Source organism: Nanorana parkeri, unplaced genomic scaffold (genome assembly GCF_000935625.1).
Source record: "Nanorana parkeri isolate BGI_ZX_2015 unplaced genomic scaffold, ASM93562v1 scaffold128, whole genome shotgun sequence".
NCBI classification, from domain to species: Eukaryota; Metazoa; Chordata; class Amphibia; order Anura; family Dicroglossidae; genus Nanorana; species Nanorana parkeri.
In genome coordinates this window covers 767,994-779,986 of record NW_017306396.1, presented here as the reverse complement: position 1 = coordinate 779,986, position 11,993 = coordinate 767,994, and the positions used below count along the sequence as shown (strand labels likewise).

The 11,993-nt window shown below is 40.9% G+C and overlaps 1 protein-coding gene across 2 annotated transcripts in view; it reads left to right on the top strand.

Annotated features, from left to right (window-relative positions):
• Positions 1-11,993, top strand: part of PRPF18 (pre-mRNA processing factor 18) — a 38,408-nt gene that overhangs the window by 23,114 nt on the left and 3,301 nt on the right. For both annotated transcript variants that reach the window (XM_018553718.1, XM_018553717.1), the window contains 3 exons: positions 84-224; positions 5,784-5,855; positions 6,577-6,732. In XM_018553718.1, coding sequence (XP_018409220.1) covers positions 84-224; positions 5,784-5,855; positions 6,577-6,732 — 369 coding nt within the window. The remainder of the gene's footprint in view (positions 1-83; positions 225-5,783; positions 5,856-6,576; positions 6,733-11,993) is intronic.

Here is an 11,993-nt window from a genome sequence, read left to right as displayed (position 1 = left end):
ATATATCTCCATTGTGTGAAATGAGTGCATGTTTTCAGTTGACCTCTAGATGGCGATGTGGAGTAAACCAAATCCTTGTTTAGTTCCTTCTAGGTGTCTGGGCAAAGGAGTTGAATGCAAGAGAAGACTATGTAAAACGCAGCGTGCATGGTAAATTGGCAAGTGCCACACAGAAGCAAACCGAATCATACTTGAAACCGCTTTTTAGAAAATTGCGCAAAAAGGTGAGGAATGTTGACTAAATCTTGGAGTAGTTCTGCCCATTAACGGCCTTGTATTATTTACTGTACTTTTGTTTTTCTACTGTTGCTCAGTAAATTACAGACAGAATTGACAAGTTTGATTGACTTATTTGTTTTTATCATGATATGGATCGACAGGATTCAATGACTATATAAAAAATATATACCTTTTATGGAAAAAATTATATAATTTTCCCAGGATAATGTAATTTGTTCAGGATAATTGTATAATTAATGACAATCAGCATGGGTTTAGGAAAGACCGTTCCTGTCAGACTAACCTACTGACTTTTTACGAGGGGGTAAGTAGAGATCTGGATGGAGGGAGGTCTGTGGATGTGGTATATCTGGATTTCTCAAAGGCTTTTGATACAGTACCACACAAACGCCTACTATACAAGCTGAGAGCTATGAGCATAGATGGAAGGGTGTGTACATGGATAGAGAACTGGCTAAAGGAACGGGTACAGAGAGTATCAATAAATGGCGCCCTTTCAGACTGGGCTAGTGTCATTAGCGGTGTGCCTCAGGGTTCTGTGCTGGGACCGATGCTTTTCAACCTGTTTATTAGTGACATCGGGGACGGAGTACATAGCGATATCTCAGTGTTTGCTGACGATCCCAAAATTAGGAGGGTAATAGAAACAGACCAAGGTAGTGTAACATTAGGAGGACCTGGATAAAATAGGGGAGTGGGCAACTATGTGGCAGATGAGGTTTAATGTCGATAAGTGCAAAGTTATGCACTTTGGGATTAATAATAGGCAAATGGGTTATACAATTATGGGTCTGCCGCTAGGGAAGTTGGAAATGGAGAAAGATTTGGGGGTCATTGTAGACCATGAACTGAATAATAGATTACAGTGCAAAGCTAGTAGAGTCCTGTCCTGCATCAAGAAGGGAATGTTTTGCAGGGACAAGTCTATAATTTTGCCACTTTACACATCACTGGTTCGGCCTCACCTGGAGTATGCGGTGCAGTTTTGGGCACCGGTACACAGAGGGGATGTCCTTGAGCTGGAGAAAGTCCAGCGGAGGGCAACCAAACTCATCAAGGGGATGGAGGACCAGAACTATGAGACAAGGCTACTAAATTTAAATATGTTTACGTTGGAAGTAAGGAGATTAAGGGGGGACATGATTTTCATGTACAAAATGTTCAATAGTCTTGGCAACAAACTCTTTAAGATTAATTCCGTAACAAAGACTAGAAGCCACCACCTAAAACTGGTAGAAAAAAAATTCAAACACAAGGGGCGAAGGGGGTTCTTCTCAGTTCGCGCTTAGGGTCTGGAACTCGCTGCCTCAAGCAGTGATTTCTGTGAATAGTCTGGAATAATTCAAGAAGCTTTTGGACGATTTCCTGAGAGACCATAATGTACAAGGGTACAGGTACTCTTAAGAATGAGAACACTCAGGGACCTATACACACACACTAGGTTGGACTTGATGGACTTGTGTCTTTATTCAACCTCAAATACTATGTAACAATGTAAATACAAGTACAGTTCTACCTATTATTGCTTAAAGCCCATCTAAAGCCTCATTTTGTAGAACATTCATTTTAATGTACATGGACAGTCTATTAAATCCTCGATACATTTACCTAGAGTATTTTGGCAACTAAAATAAGTTCTGCATGTTACAGAGTGACAGGTTACAGAATGAAGACTGCAAGTGAGAGGCAGCTCAGGAAACATTGTCGTGGTAACCAGGAGGCTTTACAGTTGCAGGCATGTCTGCCCTACATACACACACAGGAGCAGAGGGGAGTGGGCAGAAACCCAGCCCTGTGGCTGCCAAAACCAATCGGACAGTGTCAACTCCTGTGCCCGCCTCCGCGAATCACCGGCACAGCACACAGTTTCAAATGAACATCCTCCATAGCTGCCATCACTTACAGCAAACAAGCTGTGAGACAACAGAGCCCAGTCAGCCCATTTGTGAGATTACATGGGGAACATAAGCATTGTAAAGCACTGTGCTGCTGTGGCACAACAGAGCCCAGCCAGCACTTTTGTGAGATTACATGGGGAACATGAGCATTGTAAAGCATTATAAAAAGATGGCTAATGACTTGTAAATGCTAATAAATTGCAAACATTACATGAAATGGGAGGCTATTAATAAAGGCATGCAGTGATGACAATAAGTTCAACATTGTCCATTTGGTCAACCAGGTGATGTCCTTAATGTCCATACTGCAGAGCGAAGATGACATCACACCTGAGCTGTAAAGAAAAATTACGAGGGATAGGACCATAAATGACTCATGACACATGGTTAGAGTAAACCGTGGGTCAGATCACTGGCAGGAATTTGACATATAACACACACCGTGTATCAGATGTGCCTGCCTCTTCTAGCCCAGTGGACATGAGCTAGGATTGGCACTCTGAATGTATGTCGGCATCCTCCATCTCTGCTGGAGTGTAGGCATCAAGCTTAGACCAGCAGACCGTAACCACAGAGTTACCCAGTAACCAACCTAACGTGCAATATATCTATGCATAATAACATTACATACAATTACTACACATGTACAGAAGATTGAGCACAATGCTGAGCTCAATCTTCTGTATTGGAGGTGACAGGTTCCATAAAGAGAGCCTGTCACCTCCAAGCGCTATCACATAGAGGCTTGTTAGCCCCTGTGTGATAGCAATAAAGTTAAGTGAAAAAATAAACTAAAAAAAGTGATACATTTAAAAATAAAAAAGTGATACATTTTAAAACATAAATAAATGTACAAATAAAAAAAAGTGATTAAAAAGTAAAAAATTATAAAAATCAAACAAATTTAAAACCAGCCCCCGCCATCCGCATGCAAATAAATGCACGCATTAGGCATTGTGTGCATGCGTGCTGCCCATATTCCACTGTATGCCATAGCCGGGCAGCAGCGCTCTTTAACACGTAAGTTCACTTTCCCTAGTAATTTTGGAAAATTTCATTACCCGCTTAAACACTCAACAAAAAAATGTGTCTTATTTGTGTCTCACTCATCTGTGGATCCCCAAATCATCTCTGAATTCTTGCTGACATTGTCCTTCCTTCTGGAGGGTGGCTCCTTTTATTCCCCATGATCCCTGTGTGTGTTGTAAAGTAGCCACCACTCCAAGCTAACTCCGATGAAGGACTACAATCTCAATACAAATTAGTAAACTAAAGATGAAATTGTAGATACCCAGAAGGAAGGACAGGGTCGGCACAAAATCAGAGATGATTTGAGGATCTACAGCTGAGTGATACACAAATAAGATAAAGTTTTGTTGATAGTTAAGGTACTTGAATGTATTTTTAATATTTAATGCCTGAGTTTAGTGTCACATTAAAGTAAACGCTGAAGATCAAAGAAAGTCACAGGATCGTTTGATACTTCCATCTTTTCATGGTGGTTTACTGGGAGTCATTCATTGTGCTAAGGGAAGATCAACCTCTGCATGTTTAATAGCCGTACTGTGTAGACCAGTTCACTCATCTGAATATTTAATCCCCAGTATGTACTGTATTGTATTTTTATTTTTTTTGTCATGCATGTGATCCATTCATACGCATGTATTTTTATCATTAGCGTTATCAATGTGCAATATATACACCTGGGTTATAATATTGGGGGAACATTTTCTGTATATGTACTTTGTGTAGTTCTTCAACACCAGAGGGGTTAATTGTAGCTAAATGATGCCTTAAGTCCTACGTGGCTAACTGTTTTCAGTTTCAGGATGTGCCATACCAAAGCCACAGGAATGATATTCATTAAAGATAATATATAATGCTAAGTGAAAGGGAATTAATAATCTGAAGGTGCTTTCCACGGAAAAGTTGTTTTTGGCAGCTGGCAGGAATTTTATCGGGGAAATAACTTTTGTGCAGGTACAAGCATGTATCTAATGCATCAGCAGCTTTGCACAGATTTCTACAGTGTTCAAAACTCATCTGACGCTGAGACTCCAATGCCAAGTTATTTAAGTCATAAACTATTAGGTTTATACCTGCATCACTACTTCAATGAAAAGATATCCAGTGATTAGGTCTTCATTACTACATCTCTCTATTTTTGTTTGGCCACCATTGATTAATAGCAGATGCCCCTGGTTGACTGGTGTTCTGTAAATATTTAACCAGGGGATTGTCATCTGTTCTTTTAACTTCTATATTCAACATAATCTGTTGACTTTTGCCATTTTTATATAGAAACCCCTTGGTTTACATGGCATGATGGGACAGCTGCGCAGCTCAAAGTTGCCCTTCACTATGCATGCTCTTAAAAATGCAACTATGTGCTTCTGTATGTTCGCCGGTTAGAAAAATGTTGCTGTCCAACTGCTGTTAAATGTCTCTTGCACCCTAAATATACCAATATACAGAAGCATAATATAATTGTCCATATATAAATAACCTTATCCCCACAACCCATTAAAGGCTCTGAACCTTCTTGTTTTCCTTTCCAGTAGAGTCTGGAAGTGTTTACCCCTCTATTTAGTCTGATGATCACTGTACCTTGGGACATAATGTGGTGGACATCCCAAATATTACAGTTGTTCCTAGAAAAGAATAGAGGGAAGATGTTCCAATAGAGACTCTGTTCTGGTGACAATTGGCAAAGAGGGGAATTTTGCTTATTTTGTAAGGATTTTTTTTAACTTACTTTTGTATCCGTGGGACAGAAAGTAAAGAGAAATCTTCCTAATGGGACACCTATGGCAAAAAAACCCCAGCAGGTTTTCATTCCCTCACTGTTTAAAATAAAAAGAAAAGTTTGGGCTTTAAATATACTTTTATATATTCATAATGCTAATTATCACATCTGATTTCAGACTATTCACATCTATATCACATCTCTTCATTTCACCCGGATGCCCGTTTGCTAGCCTTGCTGCATCAATAGCACCCCACCCCGACATGCAAAAATGTAGCATATCTGCACATGTCTTTGTCCTTATTAAAAGTAATCGGAATGGGAAGAGCTGTTCTGCTTTGTTTGCTTGAGTAAAGCTGGTCATACATTATTTACGAGTTTTTTCTCGTTCTGCCCCGTTGTGCGAACCAGAAAATAAAAAATATCTCAATTTCCCCCATCCAGGCTGACGGCATGGATTGGAGAAGCCTCCTTGCCGGACTGTTTTAGTCTGACAGTGACACACCCCGTACCCTGAAGAGTGGCCACAGTCGCTGTTCAGCTGAGAATGTTCAGACTGGCTCCTTCGACACAAGTCAATTGAAATATTTACTCTTGTTGAATGTTGGGGTGCCAACTGGGCTATGCACTGGTTGAATTTTGGCAGGATAGAGAGAGGTAAAATATGAGCAGTGTATGGCCAGCTTTACAAAGGAACAGTACAGTCCTTGATGAACTGAAAACTTACATCCTGTATTGCTAAACTCTTCCAGTGTATAAACAAGTGGGCAGAAAATAGGAGAAAGATAGGCAACCCTGACCATATATATTGGCAGGCTCTTATCTGAGAACGTATCAGTGTTAAGGATATATGTATTTTTAATTTAAAATGTCTAATCTTCAATTTCCTTTTAATACAGAACCTTCCTGCGGACATTAAAGAATCAATGACGGATATCATAAAATACGTATTACAAAGAGAATACGTGAAGGTAAATGATGTGCTTCGACTTCAGTTGTCTATGTGGGTAAACAGCAGCGTAGTAATGTAGCAAGCTATCAGCATCTCACCTTACTTGAGTTGTAATAGCAAAAAAGTGTAGCGATATGATAGACTACCCAGACTGTGAAAGAACTTCTTCCATTGCTATGGTGATCTACGGCCATGTTAATTGACTAGTCACCATGCAGCATTTAAAGCCTTTTTAATCACTCTTTCTATACTTTTAATACAATGTAACAGATGAACCAAAATAACATCACATACCATGGTAAACATAGTGCACTCCAATCTCAAAGTTCAACTGTGTTTGGTTACAGATACTACAGCTGTTTGTGTTGAGTTTAGCAGTTTTGGAATAACAAATAACTATGTATAGACGTCAGTGCTTTGAAAACTGTAAACTATAGTCTCTCTTGTGTCAGAGCCAATCGGCTTAAGCTTGGCCTTTGTGCCAAACGAAACCGCAAGGGTAACAATGAAGAATACTGTTTGGGGGAAATGCCAAGAATAAGTCTCATGGGAAGGTTTACAACTGAGGTGCTCTGATATTTGGTAATTAGTCAAGTTCCTGTGTGTATGTATGTGTATGTTTTTGTTCTCTTCATTTAGCCTTCCTAGCTAGTTTATAGAACCAGTTCATGGTGATTTCAACCCTGCTTTTCATACTTAAATGTGGAGCAGTCTGATGTTTCTTGTTTACTTACCCGCAGGCAAATGATGCCTATCTTCAGATGGCTATTGGCAATGCCCCTTGGCCTATTGGTGTAACTATGGTTGGTATCCACGCTCGTACTGGACGTGAGAAGATTTTCTCCAAACATGTAGCCCATGTTTTGAATGACGAAACACAGAGGAAATACATACAGGTAAAATATCTCCTTTCCACTGATGTGGAACGTGCAGCTCACACATTAATTCCCACCCTTAAACTTAACTTTATTTTAAGCCTTCTAACATGAGTTTGCTTAGCAGACTTATCTTTAGAAAGTGTTACATAAAAGTCACAATTAAGTTGGCGATTGATGTGTTAGCCGCATATCCCATTTTATTGTGAATAAGTAATTTCTTGTAATTTCCAGTGATCTAGAAATGTGAAGGAGGCTTGTTTAACCTTTTCATATGGGGGTATGAGTTTCCTCTTAGTATTATCTTTTATAGTACAAGACATTGTTGGTCTACAATTGCCTGGATCACCAAATCAAAGCCTGCTTGCTCTGTGGGGTTTGAACCTTGTTCATGCTAACATTGTGTGGTTAGCACCCAAAACACTATAAATATCATTGAAACCTATATATGAAGACTTTTGGTGACCTCTGCTATTTCAGTGTAATAATGCACTCTTTCTTGTATGTAATCCATGCATTTTTTTATTTCATTTGTATGTCGGGCAATTGGTGTGCATTCTGCTCTTAAAAAACATACAAATTTACCCCTCTGTAAAAGTTATGCAGAGTTTAAATGAGAGAGGAATTGCTGATGTTAAGAAGTGGCCATCACAATGTTATTACCTGTCTGTCATACATGCATTGTATTGTGTAGATCCCATCTCCCACCTCAATCCCTCATTTTGTATTGCTGTATTGGGCTGAAAATTGAATTTTAAACACCAGTGATCCAAAAATGTAGAGTTTTTAGAACATTTATGTATACAGGTGAAACTCGAATAATTAGAATATCGTGCAAAAGTAATTGCAGTAATTGCTGCAAAAGGGGCCCAAACCAAGTACTGAGTACATATGCATGCTTGTACTTTTCAGAGGTCCGATATTGTTCTATGTACAATCCTTGTTTTATTGATTGCATGTAATAATCTACTTTTTTGAGGTTGTGGATTTGGGGTTCTTGGGGTTTTCATGAGCTGTAAGCCATAATCATCACAATTATGACAAATCACGGCTTGAATTATCTTGCTTTGCATGTAATGAGTCTATCTCATATATTAGTTTCACCTTTTAAGTTGCCTTAGTGAAATGAACATTGCACGATATTCTAATTATTCGAGTTTCACCTGTAATATAAGTGTTTATTAATCATCAAGGATCTACATCTGTAGTAGCCGTTTACTTTTTTTAATTTTGTACCTGCCATGCTTAATCCAACATTATTAGAAGTTTATGTAACTACATTCCCGGGATATCACAAAAAGGCTATGAGAAAAGAAGATTTGTGATCAAGCGTATTGCTTAATAATATGCAGTCATTTCTTAATAACAGAGTTTGGCCCTTTTATTCTAGAACACATCAAACGGAGACTAAATTTAAATGCTTTTCTTTATCCTTGGAACCACCATGATTTTCAGGCTTTTACTATTTAATATGAAACTCCAAGCCCATGCAAACATATCATGCCAAAACAAGCACATATCAAAAGTGCTAATAAAAAATTCCACTGGCGTAGACCTCGTTTAATTGTTGAGACATTAAACGCTTCAGGAACAGGAATCATTAGATTTTTATAGCTGTAACTGAAGCAAAAAGTCTCAGGTGGTAAAGTTATTCTCTTTCCCATACATTTATAATCTGCTCTTAGCTAGTAACCGTAATACAGTACTTAGATGTGTCGTTTATAGCTATTCTGGCAGAGATGACTGTAACAAGTAATCAGTATTCCTCTTTCATTAGTATGATTTGGACTGCCCTCCTTTTTAACTATAGTATTAAAGTAGAACTATGCCTTCCCATTATAGAGATTTGTGCTGCAGCACCTAATTATAAGTTCATGTGTACTTACCATTTTCTCAGCCCCCCTGTAAAGTCTGACAAATACTTGTTGTTCCTGCCTGGTGCAGCTTCCTGTAATGATGTGGTAACAATGCTGCACTGCTCCTAAATTCAGACCAGCTTTCTGAATTGTCAGAACTGCCTTTTGTTACTGAAAACCTCCCACTGTAGGCTGCAGTGCTTGGGAAGATGGTGGTGGGGGCAGTGTGAAGCAGAAATGAGGGGAAGGTTAAGAAGTTTTTTGTTTTACTTTTGTTAGGCTTGTGTATCACATATATAAAGTGGGTTAGGGTCTTGTTTAGACTGTCATCGAGGAGCCTTTAGATGTACTTTAAATAAATCCAATGTATAGTGTCCTTCCAAGGGTCTGCTTTTTTTCAGCCACTCGCTGCCAGTTTAAAGCCCACTTTATTGGTCACCTGATCTCCCTTTGTATCCACCTGGTTGGGAGCTGAAGGTTTGAAGTTGGAATATAAATAATGTCTACTGTCTTTGTTGTACAGAACTCGTAATTCCAGTTCATTCAAGTTGTGACTGCTTTAAAAAACATCATCAAGATTTAGTCATGTGTAAACTTCTGTTTCAGACATGTACACAATATAATGGAAGCCCATTGCTTTAGGAACGTAATGGTCCTTTATGTTCTCTGTGGTCAAGTACCTTGTGAGGTTATTGCTGTAGAGAATACATAGGGCAAATTAATGTAGAATTAAGAGACAGTAGGACATTTTTGTAGGAGCCAGCTCTGATGACAACTACTAGAGAAAACCTCAAATGTTCGGCGGACTTTTTTAAGGAGCATTGGCGCCCTGGCTCCTGGGATTTTTCCAGCCATAGGGTGATGACATAGGGTGATGGTTTTTCACGAATCCCAGACATACAGCCTGTCAACTATGGTAGTGATGCCCAGTGAGTGCATTGCTTTTCTCTTCCTGTACTGTCTTTTTGACAAGGGGTGAGGGCATTTGATGTCAATTGAATATATTGGAGACAACCAGGAGATGGGATACAAAATTGTAATGAGATGGTATAGGGTACCTTGGTTGCTGCACAAAATGGTTGACTCCATCCCTGACCTATGTTAGAGATATGATTCGGCTGTAGTTATGATGATTACGGCTGCAGCTAACTATTATTTTCATAATCGATTAGTTAGCCGATTTATTAAGTTCGATTAAGCGGATAAAAAAGAAAAAAAAGGCTCCAGTGATGGACTACTAGTTTGTATTGAGATTGTAGTCCATCACGGGAGCAAGCTTGGCGCGGTGGAAGTAAAAAAAAAAAAGTGTGGTGTGCAATATAGTACATTATACAGCGGCGCAGTGCCCAATACCAGCAGCTATAGAGGAATGTAGCAATAGTACATTATACTATAATGTACTATTGCTGGGATTTGTATTTCTCTATAGCTGGCGTTATTCTGCATTGCGCTGTATATAATGTATTATTGCTGGGATTTGTAGTCCTCTATAGCTGGTGGTATTCTCCATTGCGCTGTATAATGATTATACTGCGCAATGCAGATTACCAATACATTATACAGGGTGTTTAATATATTATTGCTGGGATTTGGTTTTCCTCTATAGCTGCTGGTGTTCTACAGTGTGCCGCTTTTTTATTAAATTTTAAACAGGAAACATTAGAACAGGTCCCCCTTACCTGTTTCTGAACCCTTGTAAGTCGCCGCGGCGTGCTCTGCGGGCGTGTGTCCGGCTTGTGTGGTGGTCGTGGCGTCCGGGGCGTGCGTAGCGTAACTCGTACCTGTTCCACCATAGCACCCCTGTACTCCTGTTCCACAACGGCACCCCCACACAACTATTCCACCATTGCACGCCAATACACCTGTTCCTCGCTGCACCTTCATACACCTGTTCCACCGCTTCACACCCATACAACTGTTCCACACAGCACCCCCACACACCTATTCCACTACTGCTCCCATTCACCTGTTTCACACAGCACCCTTGTACACCTGTTCCACCACAGCACCCCCAAACACCTAATTCCACCACATCACACTCATACACCTGTTCCACACTGCACCTCCATACCCCTTTTCCACCACCACACCCCCGCAACCCTATTCCACCACTGCATCCCTGCACACCCGGTCCACACTGCATCCCCATACACCTATTCCACCACTGCACCCCCATCCACCTATTCCACCACTGCCTCCCCACACAGCTGTTGCACACCTGTTCCACCACTGCACCCCCACACACCTTGTCCACACTGCACCCCCATACACCTATTCCACCACCGCACACCTATTCCACCACTATATCCCCGCACACCTGGTCCACACTGCAGCTCCGTACACCTATTCCACCACTGACTTGCTTTCAGAAGGTGGGCCCTCGATTGTTGGCGGGCCAGCGACGAGTGAGGGAGATCGCGCCGAGGAGGAGAGCAGTGGCTTCAGCGTCCTGTGCGGTGGGCGTGGTTTATGCGGCCTGTGCGGTGGGCACGGCGGCCGCAGCGGGAGCAGCGTGTGACGTGTGGCTCAGGCCGCGTGTGGAGCCCCGAACAGGCAAATCAATCGATAGCCGGCGAATCGACGATCCAAAACGTTGCCAACGTTTTCAATCGTCGATTTTTAATCGACTAAATCGATTAACTGTTGCAGCTCCAAGATGTATCATACCCATCCAACCACAGTAACTTCCTGTCCTAGAGTGACAAAACTTGCTTGCTGTACTGTACTATGCAAAATTAGAGTGGTCATCCTAGGCTGCTCATCCTTGATTTGGACTACAAAACCCCCTATCTTTATAACATAGGGGGGTTTGTAGTTCTCAAAGTCAACCAGGGAAAGGCTAATAAGCCTCTTGGGATTTAATTTTAACAGGGGCACTTGTTGTCGTCTCACTACAGGAACTTATGAGCTCACTGGATTTCTGGCAGTGAAACTGATCTACCAAAATGCTGTCAATGTATATTCAACAGAGCAAAAGGGAGCAAATAGGGGAATTTCATTGTTAAAGTGACATTAAAGGTAATCCCCCTCCATGCTCGTGTAAGGACTTACCTTAAATGATCCCTCTTGATCCGATCAGCTTTTTCTTTCCTGTAGTTTTCAGGAGTCCCTACAGCACTGGTGCCAGTCTCTGATCCAGTGCTGACTCCTCTCTCTTCCAGGCACTTTCTGTCCCACGGAGTCCGTGCGGGTGCACGCTGCCTCCATTGACTTACCTTGTGTCTCTCCTCGTCTCCCGGCCAAAGATCTAAACTGTGCATGCACCCGTCCCCATGATCCTTTGCGGCCGCCTGAGAATCTTTAGTTCTTCGGATGGGAGTGCGCGGCGGAGACACAGGTAGGTTTTAACCCTTTTGTAAACTTTTTTGTGTGTGATGTTTTTGCATATGTCTAGTGCTTGCTAGCAGTATATATATAATATATAAT